Genomic DNA, 15,899 nt, shown 5'->3' on the forward strand with positions numbered 1-15,899 from the left:
AGGAGCAGTGGTCACCATGACAAGTAATAAGTCTGGATCTCACATACAGGGGGCACGGACAGAAATAAAACCTGAAAATTTATCTTAACCTTCCCCCCTCTATTAAAAAAAAAAAAAAAAAAAAGTTTTGTCTGGAGTTTTATTTAATAGTGGATATGTGACATGCACTCAACAGCATCTGAAAACCAGACCTTACTAGTGTGTCTAATAGTGGGGATAAAGTAACAATATTTACAAGCATAGAAATCTGAAGTGTGACTGGTTGAGCTGTCCAAAATCACCTGAAATCATTCCTGATTTAGAGCTTGTTCACACATACTGTGCTGACCTGCATTTTTTGCCGTTCTGAATTAACGGAAGTCATTACTAAGGCACATAGACAACAGTTGTCCTGAATGTGCCCTGTTAGTACCACTACGTTGGTATTACATGTGGGACAGTGCATAAAAGTGTAGGCACTGGATGGCACTGCAGGTCTTTGTAACACAGGGCACAGCTCTGCTGTGCAGAGACCTGAATAGGTACACTTTTTTTACACTGTCAAGAAAGTTAAGAGGAAAACATTAAATGGTGACTTGCGTTGTATAATGCAAGGCACCAGTTCTGTACACCAGACACTTTGTGCGTGGCTGGTATGAATGTGCCCTCATTTGCATCAGAACTGCTTTTCCGAGGTGCAAAAGCAGCCAGAAGTCCCTGTAGCGTCCCAGGTAGCTTCTCTGTTCCTATACCAACTTGTATAGGAATGTGTCCAAATTTGTTATTATCTAATAACCTAATTTATTGTGATCCCAGATCTCATATATACCTTCTACCTGAAGGGGTTCTGAAACCCTTTGTACCCTTTGGGATTATCTCTGTACCTGAAGATATTTATGGTAAATGTTTTTCTTCCTTTACAACAAGTGTACTATTTCAGCATTGCCCATTTTTACTTCCCAATGGTGAAGATGTTCAGAGGGTCTTGGATGAATGGAAGGAGTACAAAATGGGAGTGCCTACCTATGGTGCCATTATTCTTGATGAGACCCTTGAAAATGTAAGTGATTTATTTATAAGCCAGGATATTATAATAAATTCTTATTTTTCTGTTAAATGTAATTCATTGTGCTTTCTTTAAATCGGTTGCTGATATATAATTCTCAAAGGAGATAAGCTCTACTTTTTTCATCTTATGTGTAGTTTGAGTTGCCCAGGTCTGTGACAGGTTTAGTCCAAACATTTATGGCATTTAGTTGTAGTTTAATGTTTTATTTGCTGTTTATGACCTTCTGAAGAGATTGCTTTTTACTGTGTTCTGTCTTCCTAACAGTTAAACCTGATAAAGGTCCTAATCCTTTTCTTATTTTAAAACTAAAAAAGAAACCTTTGTCTAGACATGGACTTTATTGTGGACCCATGGTAGTAAATTTTCAACAACCTTATTATAAACTAGAGAAAAAGTAGTCTAAGTTATTACCCTACAAATGGGCCATGGACGTACTGGTTAAGCCTTCAGGCCTTGCCTAACTTGTAATACAATACCCGTTTCCACCACTTTGCAAGCAACTGTTTATAGAACAGGAGCTGGTCACAGCGACAGCTTGTTGCACTGATCACGGAAAGTATGTTGCATATTAATTTGTTGAAGCTGTTCTGCAGATTAGATACTTGTTCTGTAATCTGCTCCTAATTCCACCTGCAGCTAACCTGTGAAGTGGGACAAAAATCTATACATTTTACCCCCTTTTTTAAACATTTATTAGCCCCGATTAAAAAGATTGTAAACGGGACATAGTCTGGACATGGCCGTGTAGAGTTGTGTGTTCGGTGAGCTCCTGTCCTTTCCCTCCTTCCCCAGCTCATTTTGCTCACTTTCTAGCGGTATGCTCTCGGCGAAGAGGCGCAAGGCAAAGAGCAACACTAAAGCAACCCGGACACTCTGTTTATCTAAGCCTAAAGGGGAAATTCAGCGCTTTTTTCCGAGTTCCCAGGCATTTTCCCCACAATACAAGATGGCGGAACCACGTGACTCTCACCGCGAGTCCTCTGAGACACAAGACCCCAGGCCTCACCCTCAACCTCCTCGGCTTACGATGCCCTGTCAGACATCTGCAATCTTTTGCTTGGATCTGCAAAGTCCCTCTCTCCATCCACTGACTTTGTGTGCAGATGCTGAACTTCGGGCTCTCCTCCGAGCCCTGCCGACTAAAACGGATATAGAAACCCTCATTGCCAGGCTGAAGGAGTTGCATCGCCAAGACCTACAAGCCGTTATGTCAGATGTACAGTGCCTGTCAGACCGATTATCCACAAGGGAAACTACACTCGCTACACTAGAGCACCATATGACAGCTCTGTAGTCTACATATAAGCTACTTCACTACTCACATAAAGTAGTTCTTCGCAGGGTTTGGGTGTCCAGCCCCATAGACTTTGATAGAGCGGTGATTACGATCCTCCCAGATCTCTTACGGGCGACTCTGTAAAGCTGGGCGATTCTGCGACCTCTTCTGGACTTAGCCCTTCATCTAGGCTTCAGTTACAGGTGGGGCTACCCCCTGTCAGTAACATTCCGCAAAGGCCAACTCTCCTTCACCCGTCGGAAGACCTCACCTCTCTATTCACATTCATGGAAGCGGCTCCTATACAGGGACCAAACTGGTTGTGGCTGCAGCTTCTCTCTTGGCCGGCAGGTCACTCAAGACAGATATCATCAGGAGGGTATTCTCCCCCCCCCCCCCCCCCCCCAAGACCAAACCAGTCGGGCGGCGTTTCCGTATACCATCCCCAACAGGTCCATGTGAGTCTTAACTGGATCCTGCCTGCGGAGTGACCGACCACAGTGTGACAACCCATGCCGCAGCATTTATACCCCCTCCTATACACATTGTCGATGATTACCAGGTATAATAGCCTTAAAGTGATTGTAAAGGCTCGTTTTGATTTTTTTTAAATGAGTAACATATCATACTTACCTCCACTGTTCAGCTCGTTTTGCACCTCGCCTTCTGGGGTTCCCGGGCCGGGTTAGAGCACAGGATTGCCGGCATGATTGCCTCCATCCCGCAGGGTGGCAGAAAGCGTGACAGATCCCCCTCCCCAGAGTCTTCTCGTCTGGAGCTGGAATGGGTTGAGGATGGGGAAGAGCTTAAATCTCAGGATTCAGTGGAGTGCCTGGCAGACGAGTCTTCTTTCAAGCAATCTGGACAAGAAGATATCCACTCAGTGTCTGCCTCTCAGTCGCAGAGGTTTTTGATCCTGACTCTGACCGAAATGGTTCGTCCTGCCTTTAAGTTGCCACTTGCAGAAGTGACTGAGCCCCCCTGGTCCTCTTTGGGATCTCTGAGACCTTTTCAGGTCACACAGACTTTCCCGCTGTACCCCCTGTTGGAACAGGTGGTGTATGCTGATTGGGAACATCCTGACAGGACTTTTTTGCCTCCTAAAAGGTTTTCCCTTTTATATCGCATGGATGAAAAGTTTGTTAAAAAATGCAGCATGCCAGCCGTAGATGCAGCAGTCTCTTACTTAAACAAGAACTTAACTTCTTGAAAGACCCTGTTGACGAGAAAAGCTGAATTATTATTAAAAGCTTCCTTTGCCTTGGCCAGTTCAGCTATTTAGCCAGCTGTTACAGCAATTGGTATTTGCCAGTCCGTAAAGTATCAGGTCAAACGGCCTGATAGGCCTAACCAGGAGGATGATCTGCCTGAAAGTGAGACAGATATTCCTCGAGCGCTGTGTTTTGCTTTTGATGCTTTAAAGGATTCAATACAGCAGGTTTCTCATCTGGCTCTCTTGTCTGTACATATGCGCAGACTTTTATGGCTTAAGAACTGGTCAGCCGAGCTTCCTTTTAAAAAGTTATTGGCTGGTTTCCCGTTTCATGGGGAATGTTTATTCGATGATCAAATATATCCAAAGGTTTTCCGGAGGGAAGAGTTCTCTACTTCCTGTAAAGAAAAGCGCCAAACGTCCCTCGTTTTAAAAACCCAGGGACTGCTTCCTCAAATGTCTCAGCAGGGCGGTTCCGCCGCCAACAGGGCGCTAGGGCCATGGGCAAGCCGCAAGGCCAAGGCCAGAGAAAAGGCCCTGGGTCCAAAATGCTTCTAAACCCAGCACCAAGCCCTCCTTTTGAGGGCATCAGGTGGGGGGAAGGCTGCTGCACTTTGCGGACATTTGGAAAACAACAATTCAGGACACATGGGTCACCTCAATTTATATCTTGTGGTTACAAGCTGTAGTTATGAGGGGGTGCCCCCTCAGAGGTTTCCAAGATCCAGCGTTCCTTCGGATTCTCCAAAAAGAAACTTATTGCTTCAGGCACTACATCATCTAGTGCATCAAGAAGTGATTTATAGTGGTTCCAGTATCCAAAAGGGGCACAGGGTTTTACTCAAACCTATTTACGGTTCAGAAACCAAACGGGGACACAATGCCCATTTTGGACCTAAGATCCCTGAACAAGTATCTTTTGATACAGTCCTTTTAGATGGAGTCTGTCCACTCAGTAGTAACCTCACTCCAAAGGGGAGACTTTTTAGCCTCCATTGATACAAAGGAAGCGTACCTACATGTACCTATCTTTCAGCCTCATCAGAATTTCCTACGTTTTGCAGTAGAGGAATGTCATTTTCAGTTTGTGGCGCTACCCTCCGGGCTTGCTACAGCTCCCCGAGTGTTCACAAAGGTCCTAGCACCAGTACTGGGTCGCTTAAGGGCCCAAGGGATCCCGGTGCTTGGGTATCTGGACGACCTCCTGCTCAGATCATTCAGTACAGGCTCTAGAACAGAGCATAATGTATACAGTGAGGTGTTTGAAAAGCTTAGGCTGGATCATAAATACCGAAAAGTCAGCCTTGAGACCAGCTCAAAGTCCAAGATATTTAGGTCTGATTCTAAACACATCCAAGGAAGAGTATTCTTGCCACCCGTAAGGATCTGTGCCCTGAAAGATCAGGTGCGTCAGATAAGGGGCACCAGACAACCCTCCATTCAGCTCTGTATGAGCCTTCTAGGGAGGATGATATCCTCCTTCAAGGCCGTGCCCTATGCCCAGTATCATTCCAGGCCTTTACAACAGGACATCTTTTTGGTTGGGAACAGAGGAAGAAAAGCCCAGGATTTTCCAATGTGCTTATCTCCTCAGGCATGCTTAAGCCTAAACTGGTGGTTGCAGGATCAGAACCTACGAAAGGGAAAATCCATTTCTTCCGGTAACTTGGAGAGTACTGATTACAGATGCCAGTCTCTCGGGCTGAGGAGCGACCCTAGGCGGGCTCACAGCTCAGGGACAGAGCAGACCCTGCCCATCAATGTCCTGGAATTACGAGCTGTACGTCTGGCCCTATGGTTCTGGACGGTAGAGCTTCAGGACTGCCCCATCAGGGTTCAGTCTGACAATGCCACCTGCAGTGGCCTATATAAACCACCAAGGCAGTACCAGGAGTTGTTTTTAGGTCACCTATGTGTCCTTGAGACCTGGACTTGGTGCTGTCTGTGTTACAGAAACCACCATTTGAGCCTATTAGAGAAATTCCATTAGACTTGCTGTCACACAAGCTAGACTTCCTGATGGCTATCACCTTGGCTAGAAGGGTGTCGGAGTTGGCGGCCCTTTCATGCAGGGAACCATACTTGATCCTTCACCACGACAAAGTCGTGTTACGACTTGTTCCATCCTTTTTGCCAAAGATGGTGTCGGCCTTTCATTTAAATCGGGACATTATTTTGCCTCCCTTTTTTTTTTTCTCAGCCTCATTCGGCGGAAGAGAGACAACTGCATTCTTTGGCCTTGTCCGGGCAGTCAACGTTTATTTGTCTAGATCTGCAGAGATCCGAGGATCAGACTCCTTTTTTTGTTTTACCAAAAGGACCCAAGAAGGGCCAGGCAGCTTCCATTGCCACTTGGGTCCCTCAATTGGTCATTCAGGCCTACGGTCTGAAAGGTAAAGCTCTTCCCTTTTAGGGTGAGAGCTCATTCTACCAGGGGTGTAGGAACCTCCTGGGCTTTTCGCCATCGGGTATCTGTGGCTCAGATTTGTAAGGCTGCTACCTGGTCTTCAGTGCATACGTTCACAAAATTAATCAAGTGGATGTTCGAGCAGCCAAGGATTCGGCTTTCGGCCGCAGTGTACTGCCGGCTGCCGTATAAGTTCTGGCTATTTGGCAGGGTGTCTCCCTCCCCTTAAGGCTATTGCTCTGGGACGTCCCAGCAGGTAATGATTTTTAGCCTGACTCTGTGTCCCATGATGTATGATAAAGAAAATAGGATTTTTATGTCTTGCCTGTAAAATCCTTTTCTTTGAGTTCATTATGGGACACAGAGATCCCTCCCCTCTTTTTTGAGGATTGAGTGCTTGCTACAAAACTGAAGTGCTTCCTGTATGGGTTATATAGGGGATCACTTCCTGTCTGAAGATCTTTAGTCTACCAGTGTCCATTCACCTAATGATGAAGTATAACCCAGCAGGTATTGAATATTAGCCTGACACTGTGTTCCATGATGTACTCAAAGAAAAGGACCTTACAGGTAAGTATGACGTAAAAATCCTATTTTTACTCTCCTCTTTTCAGTTCTCTATCCTCTTTTCTTTTTACTCCCCTTTTTAACACCCCCCCCCCCTTAATTTTTTTTTGTTTTGTTTTGTCATGGATGCTATTCAGGTAGTTTCCCTAAATACTAAGGGCCTCAACGTCCCTGAGAAAAGACTGCTGCACAATTTCAAACACCTACATGCTGATGTGGCGTTTCTTCAAGAGAAGAGATGACAAACTTTCTGTTCTTAAAAACTGGTACTACTCTGTGACCTATCATTCTACTAACAAAGCCGCTAAATCAAAGGGGGTATCTATACTTCTGTCTAGCAGGCTTCCTTGGACTTTTCAACACATCCTATCAGATCCTGATGGACGTTTCCTCTTTATCAAAGGCTTGATTGGTGATGTACAAGTAACCCTGGCAACTATGTACTTTATTTTGAAATGAATGACCAACCAGACTGTGATCCCGGTATCCTTTGGGAAGATCAAAAAACAGTGATAAGAGCTGTGCTCATCAAACATGGGTCATGTCTTAAACTTTGGGATGAGAAGTTACGGCCTCTCCTGCTCAAGATACATAACCTGGAGTCGCGTCACAAACGCGCTCCGTTCTTGTCACTGGAGCAAGATCTTTTGGTTTGTCTTGGGCAAGTGACAGAGTTACTGCAGTACAAGGTTAAGGCAACCTTGTAGTCATGTCGTAAGATGTGTTACAAATCGGGAGAAAAGTGTGGGGAATTATTAGCCAGCTCAATAAGAGAACAAAAACTTGCATCTTCTATTCCCCAAATTGTGTCCCCAATAGGTCAAAAGCTAGCCCTACCTAAACATATCACAGGTAAATTTTAAGAATTTCTATTCTTCACTGTATAACTTACCGGATCACTCTCCTTCACAGCCTGAACTTGAGGAGTATATTACCTCGTCCAAGCTTCCTCAGCTCCCCTCAGAAGTTTGGGAGGAGTTAGAGGATCCTAGAACGCTAGAAGAACTTCAACAGGCGATTAGCTTCTCTAAGCCGGGTAAAGCTTCGGACCCTACTGCTTTACGCTACAATGCTATCAACTCCTCCTACCAACCCTTGGTCCATATTTAGTCAAACTGTTTAAATGCACTTGGGTATGAAACTACCTTTCCCCGAGACTCACTAAAAGCCCATATCTCTGTTATTCCAAAAGAAGGAAAAGATCCAACCCCCTGTGGCAGTTACAGACCCATTTCGCTTTTAAACATTGAGCTTAAGCTATTTACTAAAATACTAGCCTCATGGCTTGCACACCATTTATAACAGCTAATCCATTTCGATCAAGTTGGCCTCACCTCCACTAGAGAAGCCCGGGACAACACAGTTAAAGTATTAAATTTACTGCACATAGCCAATGCGACCCAAACTCCAAGTGTCTTCTTAGGAACAGACGCGGAAAAGGCATTTGATCGGATGAATTGGAACTTTGCAGTCTTGCGTCATGTTGGTCTGTGAGATGATATGCTACGCGTTATAGCCAATATATACTCCACCCCGATGGCTCAGGTCAAAGCTAATGGGTTCTCTCTGACCCATTCAATATAGTTAATGGGACTTGACAGGGGTGCCCGCCCCCTCTCCCCGCTTCTTTTTTGCTTTTATCTCTAGAACCTTTTCTTTGTACAATTAGTTTAAAACCAGACATTACAGGATTAACCGTTTTCAGCTTATGCTGATGATATGCTCTTTTCCCTTACCAACCCAATGGTGTCGCTTCCTAATCATCTTCACGAAATTGAGGTCTATGGACTACTCTCCAATCTGAAAATTAACTTTAGCAAATCGGAAGCTATGGGGGTAAAACTTCCCCCATCGCAACTTCAAACGTTAATATTGAATTTTAAATTCAAATAGACAGAGTCAGCTTTGAAGTATCTAGGGACGTATATCCCCAATCCTTGTGTCTTTGAGCTTAATTTCCCGCTCTATTGACTAAAACCAGCTCCCTGCTAGAAGCTTGGCATCAAGGCCTACATTCGTGGTTTCGTAGGTGCAACCTCATTAAAATGTGCATTCTGCCGAAATACCTTTTTATCTCTTCCAAGCTCTTTTTGGTCCTTAATTCATCTTCCCGAATTCTGGTTCTCGGATGATCTCTTGCACCACTTTGGATCACTTCTGTATCCCCCCACCCCTTCTTTCTTTCTTTCTTTCTTTCTTTCTTTCTTTCTTTCTTTCTTTCTTTCTTTCTTTCTTTCTTTCCTTCTTTCCTTCTTTCCTTCTTTCCTTCTTTCCTTCTTTCCTTCTTTCCTTCTTTCCTTCTTTCCTTCTTTCCTTCTTTCCTTCTTTCTTTCCTTACTTTTCCATCTTCTCTCTTCCTCTTGTTTTTATTACTAAATAATCAAAATAACTGGGAGTAGGCAGCTCCATGGCTGTCATTATAAAGTTTATTTCTTAATTCTGGAGCAAATAGGAAATGTTTTGTAATGCTTCCTCAATGCCTATGTTTTTCTTGCTCCAACATGGAATTTTGTAGTTGGGTGCTCTGTATGCCGTATCTGTTTTTATAATGTGACTTCTATAATAATGATATGATGTTTTGGATCTGTTGCTTCCTGCATTCTCTGCATTAAAAAGGTAAGAAAAAAAAATTGTAAACCTAAATTAAAGACAAAAAAACTGCAATTTAAATTTTTTTTTTTTTTTACCTTTTTAATGCAGAGAATACATTTTAGGTAAAACAAAAATCTGCCTTTTGGAACCACTTTAATTCCCTTCTCTCTCTCCTCTCCTTAGTATTATTTCATTAATTTATAAATATTTTCTTAACCATTTATGCATACAGTGCATTAAAAAAGTATTCATACCCCTTGAAATTTTACACATTTTTTTTTTTTTCATGTTACAACCAAAAACGTAAATGTATTTTATTGGGATTTTATGTGATGTACCAACACAAAGTGGCACATAATTGTTTTACAAATATGTGAAAAGTGTGGCATGCATTGGTATTCAGCCCCCTTTACTCTGATACCCCTAACTAAAATCTAGTGGAACCAATTGCCTAAAAGCAAAACGCTATGTGTGGCAGAAAACAAATTCTCCACATCACCCTGAACACACCATCTTATGGGGATGCTTTCCTTCAGCAGGGATAGGGAAGCTGGTTAGAGTTGATGAGAAGATGGATGGAGCCAAATACAGGGCAATCTTAGAAGAAAACCTGTTATTCTGCAAAAGATTGAGACTGGGGCGGAGGTTCACCTTTCAGCAGGACAACGACAACATATAGCCACAGCTAGTGAAAAGTCATAAGGTAGATATGGCGCTGTACTTGGGTGCAGTAACTGGATGGGTTGAGGATATCACAGTGCAACAATCTGTGATCCTATGTTAAATTATATTCTGATGTATAAACATAACTCTCAAATCAATTGATTATACATAAAAAAAAAAAATATTAACATACATATAAATGTGCACAAAGTGCCAAGTGCAAAGTTATTCACTGGTGTATTCTGGTGCTGGTATTGGACCTATTTAAATTTATGCCGTGCTTATATACAGTTCATGTGAAAAATAAATAATCCGTGATGATATACTGTCCATTAATAAAATCCAAATGGTAAAATATAAAGTGGCAAGTGCTCTTCAAATCCGTGCCTTCGTGATCCATATAGTGCCCCCTATAGGTACTGCACTCACCCTAACAACTCACCCAGCACAGGGTTATCCCGCTTTCACAGTATTTGCCGCTGTGTAGCAATATCCAGATCCATGCTTGCGGTGTCACTTATGCCTTTCTCCTTTTAATTCTTATTCCGCATCACCCACATATAGGAAAGAGACGCTTCCATAGTGTAATTCCGTTTTAGAAATTGTGGTAAACAGAAAACATACTGACTCACATTGATTAAATGAATATACAGCCTTTTAAAATCAGGAAGCCAGGACGATTTGCGTTCCACGGCCCGAAACCGGAAGTGACGCAAAGACGCTAGATGCTCCACCCTTTGCATTTCATCAAGACGTCATCTGGTGTGGCGCCATCTTGCTACACCGTCCGGTTTATATAGCATGTGGTGATCCCTGAACTTAGTCATGTGATCGCGGCCCTTTTTGGTTAGTCCATGTAATATATACAGCCAAGATCAACTATATTGTGTTTTGAGTTTAAATTCCATATGTAGAGCATGGGATGAGCGTAGTTTGCCATCCCTAAATATTTGGGTCATATGAGTAAACCCGTATTGTTGCTAATCTCGTGCCATATTGTAATTTCTCCAACTCCAAGTACCTCGTTTCCCCATATGGGGCTAAACCTGGTGAATCCCTCAACCTGTTGTAAAGCTCTAGCTTTGTTCCACACTTTTTGCATCAGGTTGTAAGTAGGATACAGCTTGTTTGATTTAGAGAACTGTAATGCCTCTAGGTCCTCCGCTACCTCCCCTCGTCGTAAACCGGAGAAGATGTGCCATAGGGTCCACCAGGTTTAACACTGGAGCACCAGCAGGGCACAAGACCCTGGCTATGTGCTGGATTTGGGAGGCCAGATAGTACAACCATGGGTTTGGAAGTGCCATCCTGCCTGCTTCCTCGGGGCGCTGTAACTGTTCCAATTTTACCCTGGTTGTTGAGTTAAGCCAAATAAGGGATCTGAAAATGGATCTGATAACTCAAAATTGTTTCAATGGGACAACCATAGGGAGTTGTGAAGTATGTATAAAATTTGTGGCATCAAGATAATTTTGATCAAGTTTATTCGGCCTACCGGAGACAGTTTCCATCTAGACCACACTTTCACCTGATCCCTGCAGCTATTAAGTAAGGGGGTCAGAGTGATATACTCTAGAGGATTAGTTGTAACCTGTATTCCCAAGTACCTGAATTCTGTGGATACGGGGATATCTAGTAGAGTTGTCAGCTGTGGGTTAGACTTCTTATCTAATAGCATGAGAGATTACTTAGTCCAGTTAATCACTAATCCTGAATAATGGCCAAACATTTGGTCCACCTCCATAGCCTCCGTCAGGGACGACGACGTGTCCCCCCAAAAGGAGCATGGTGTCATCTGCATAAAGCATCAATTTTTCATGAAGGTCTCCATACTGAAACCCCCTGATTTTAGAATTTAGAGCGAATACGGGCTGCCAACGGCTCTATGGCCAGAGCGAACAGTAAGGGGGATAGGGGGCATCCCTGTCTAGTGCCTAAATAAACTAAAGTACTGGGATACTCTCCCTGCCTCTCTAATGGCTGCCTTTAGGGAGCTATATAATAGTTGGACCCGGGCTATAAATTCTTTCCCAAATCCAAATTTATACAAGATAGGGCCATTCAATACTGTCGAAGGCCTTATGGGCGTCAAGAGAGCAGCGCTCTGTCTCCCATATTATCGGACTTGGATTGTAGATTAATAGCCTATGTAAATTTATAGCTGTAGATTTCTGTGGCATGAACCCTGCTTGGTCCGAGTGAGTTATGGATGATATTACCTTGTTCAATCTGAGGGCAAGCACCTTTAGCCAGTATTTTCACATCAGATTGCAGAAGGGATATTGGCCTATAAGAGCCAGGTTGTAAGGGGTCTTTTCCAGGTTTCAATAGTAGGTCTATAATGGCTTTGGTCATAGAAGGAGGAAGGCACCTGTTTGGCAGCATTAAATACCCCTAACCGTTTAACAGCAAAGCAGCAGAGTGGGACTTTACATGAGGCGCGAGGTGTGTAGAGGCAAGCACCTCCATCCCCGACAACTTGAACAAAAAAAGAAACAAAAAGGTGGGACTTTATATGAAACATGCACTCCAGGAGATGACATGATAACCATGAATATGGCAGGTACCCAAAATACAACAGAACCAAAAATGTTGCATAGAAGCATCACATAACTTCAATTGGCATTAAATAGTTTATTGGTATATAAATCATAACAAAAGTAAAAATCATAATATAGTTCATGCTAATATTATAAAAAACCCAAATTCATACGAGGCAAGTCTCCAATTGTACATAGGATATAGCAGAAATACAATAATAACATGATTGGTTCATATTGTAAATCCTGTAAAAAACAATGTCATAAAAGACAGGTCTCTATGGTAGTTAATTGTAATCTAGGTTAGTTGGTAAAATCCAATTGATATGTAGGATAAGGTAATGATGCAATTGTAGATATAAGGGGGCAACTATTGGCTCACAATCCCATAGTAAAACAACATAATTGGTTCATACTATACATATTGTAGCTAGCCAAATTCACTGAAGTTTTTCTCCATGGTAAAGCTATAATTGGTTGGTACAATCCAATTGGTATATGTACGGTAGTAAGGTGATAGTAATATAGTATAGACGAAGGGGCATCTATTGGCTCAACGCGTTTCGTGGTGACTGTCACTCTTCAGGAGCAGGTATGCGGTAGGTGTCTATAAATATTTAAAAACATGTATATTAAAAGAGCTTATGTAGCCGATCTGTGTGTAGGGAGAGGAGGGGGGAAGAGAAAAGGGGGGGTATAGCCTGATTCTCAGAACTACTTACAGGTAATCCTATGAGTTTGGGCATAGGCATGAAGGGCTGGGGGCCGACCGAAGAATCAGCCCTCGGGAGCTGAGGTGGACTGGCCCAGAACACAGCGATGAAAGTCCACTATCAGACAACAGTCCCCAGGGATGCAACCCCATGAGTGTCAAAATATGTGTATTCCACGTGGTAGCCATCTATAAAAAGAGGGGGTATATGGTAGATATAGCTAAACCGTGGAAATATGTATTGTGTGAGTAGTAGGGCAAATATAAGTGGAAGTGTCGGTCAGAAAACAGGGAAGAGTAGCAGAATGCAATCAGTGCATAAATGGTAAAAGAAAATATAGCACAAAAGAGAGAAATTGTGGGGGAAACCATAGAAATTACCTGGAAAATAGGACTTTGGCTATCTACAATATGTATAGTATGAACCAATTATGTTGTTTTACTATTGGATTGTGAGCCAATAGTTGCCCCCTTATATCTATAATTGCATCATTACCTTATCCTACATATCAATTGGATTTTACCAACTAACCTAGATTACAATTAACTACCATAGATACCTGTCTTTTATGAAATTGTTTTTTTACAGTATTTACAATATGAACCAATCATGTTATTAATTGTATTTCTGCTATGTCCTATGTACAATTGGAGACTTGCCTCGTATGAATTTTTTTTTTTTTTTTTATAATATTAGCATGAACTATGTTTATGATTTTTACTTTTGTTATAATTTATATACCAATAAACTATTTAATGCCAATTGAAGTTATGTGATGCTTCTATGCAACATTTTTTGTTCTGTTGTATTTTGGGTACCTGCCATATTCATGGTTATCGTGTCATCTCCCGGAGTGCATGTTTCATATAAAGTCCCACCTTTTTGTTTCTTTTTTTTTTTTTCGACGGCCTTTTCGACGGACTTTTCGACGGACTTTACGACTGACTTTACGACGGACTTTACGAATGAACGGACTTGCCTACACACGATCAACCAAAGTCCGACGGATTTGTACGTGATGACGTACGACTGGACTAAAACAAGTTCATAGCCAGTAGCCAATAGCTGCCCTAGCGTCGTTTTTTGTCCGTCGGACTAGCATACAGACGAGCTGACTTTTTGACCGGACTTGGGTCCGTCGGATAGATTTGAAACATGTTTCAAATCTAAGTCCGTCAAACTTTTGAGAAAACAAAGTCCGCTGGAGCCCACACACGATCGAATTGTCCGACGGACTCCGCTACACCGGACCAAATATGCCGGAAAGTCTGCTCGTGTGTACGCGGCATAAGGCATCATTCAAACAGGGTAATTTCTGGGCTTATGGATGCAAAGAACACTACAAGGCCCTGAGCAGGTCAATCCTCCTTCAGCCGCTGGTCTTCTGGCTTGACGAAAAGCATTCTTATTTGCATCCAACCACGCAGAGGCATCAGCTGCCTTTTCAAAGAAGTGGGTCTGGCCTCTTGCAGTGATACGGAGTCTCACCGGATATAGCATAGCAAGGCGCTTGTAATTTCTGCAGTCTTTTCTTGACCTCAGTGAAACAGGCCCTTCTTTTCTGTACATCCGATGCAAAGTCAGGATAGAATGAGATGCAAGCCTCGTTTAAACTGGACGTTTTGCCTCTCCCGGGCCAAGCGCAGGATGATCTCTCTATCCCTGTAATGTAGCATTCATGCCAGTATGGGACGAGGGGGGTGTCCTGGATGCAGGTGCCTTAGGGGGACTCTGTGAGCTCTTTCTACAGCATATAGTGGTGTAAATACCTCCTTTCCAAACACCTCTCTCCACAAAGTCTGTGGGGTCTCTACCCTCCAGGTCCTCAGGGAGACCCACAATACGTACATTATTTCGTCTCATTCTGTTTTCAAGGTCATCAGTGCGTTGATCAACAGCTGCAACCATCCTAGTATTATATTGTGAGTCTCTGATCAGAGGGGGAATCTTATCTTCTGTGTCACTGATCCTACTTTCAGCAGCAGTGGTTCTTTCTCTGATCTTTTGCAGATCCTGTCTTATCAGGGACACTTCCTCCTTTAGACCACCAAAGCATTCTTGCAGTGTATTAACTGAGGCAGTACATTTAATAACTGCTCTCAGGATCTCAGCTAGTGTAGGCTGTGCAGTGTCCTCATCCCCATTGTCATCTTCCAGCTCCTCTGACTGTGCTTCCATTAGATTTGCATCTGTGCACCCTGTTTCACCTTCCTTCACATGTACTTGTTCCTTAGCTTCCCCCCAGCTTTAATTTATTAATATCTTCCTCTACCATCTTTTTAAAAACCTCTAGACTTTCATTATTCTTTGTCTTAGGGTTGAAAGTGGAGTTTTTCCTCCGTTGGGAATGTTTAAATTGTGTACTACTTGTTTTTGTTTGTCCCTCCTTTTTAGAGGCAAAGAATTTCTTTATTTCATTTTCTGATAAATTTTTGTAAGTCTATATACACTTCAAATGTATCCAGATCTTTGTCTGGTGCATATTTCAAACCTAAGTCTAGTGCCTTCATTTCTGTCTCGTTGAAAATAACATTGCTTAAATTAAAAATTCCACTCCCTAATATTCTCTCCTTCTTTTTCTTTGTCCCCCCTCGTTTGCCTCTGGCCTGTTTTCTCTTACCCATCTTTGGGGTCTCCGGGGTTTCTCTCGTTTGTCGTCCCGTTGGTGTCTCTCTTGTTCCCAATTGACTTCTCTCTGTCCCATATGTCCAGGTCTTGGAGGCTTTCATGTATTTTGCCACCCTTGATTTCTTGGGGGCTCCCAATTCTGATTCCTGGGAGGGGGTCTGTGTGGTTCGAAACCTCACCTTGGTCTTGGTGGTCTTCCACTGTGTCCCCTGGGAAAAAAATCTCTCCTGTAATGAGGTTCCCTATATGGGG

At 42.9% G+C, this 15,899-nt stretch overlaps 1 protein-coding gene across 2 annotated transcripts in view; it reads left to right on the forward strand.

Annotated features, from left to right (window-relative positions):
* DCP2 (decapping mRNA 2) overlaps positions 1–15,899 on the forward strand; it is a 94,164-nt gene that overhangs the window by 16,584 nt on the left and 61,681 nt on the right. For both annotated transcript variants that reach the window (XM_073624623.1, XM_073624624.1), the window contains exon 3: positions 912–1,039. In XM_073624623.1, coding sequence (XP_073480724.1) covers positions 912–1,039 — 128 coding nt within the window. The remainder of the gene's footprint in view (positions 1–911; positions 1,040–15,899) is intronic.

This window comes from Aquarana catesbeiana, linkage group LG01 (assembly GCF_042186555.1).
Source record: "Aquarana catesbeiana isolate 2022-GZ linkage group LG01, ASM4218655v1, whole genome shotgun sequence".
Taxonomy (NCBI): Eukaryota; Metazoa; Chordata; class Amphibia; order Anura; family Ranidae; genus Aquarana; species Aquarana catesbeiana.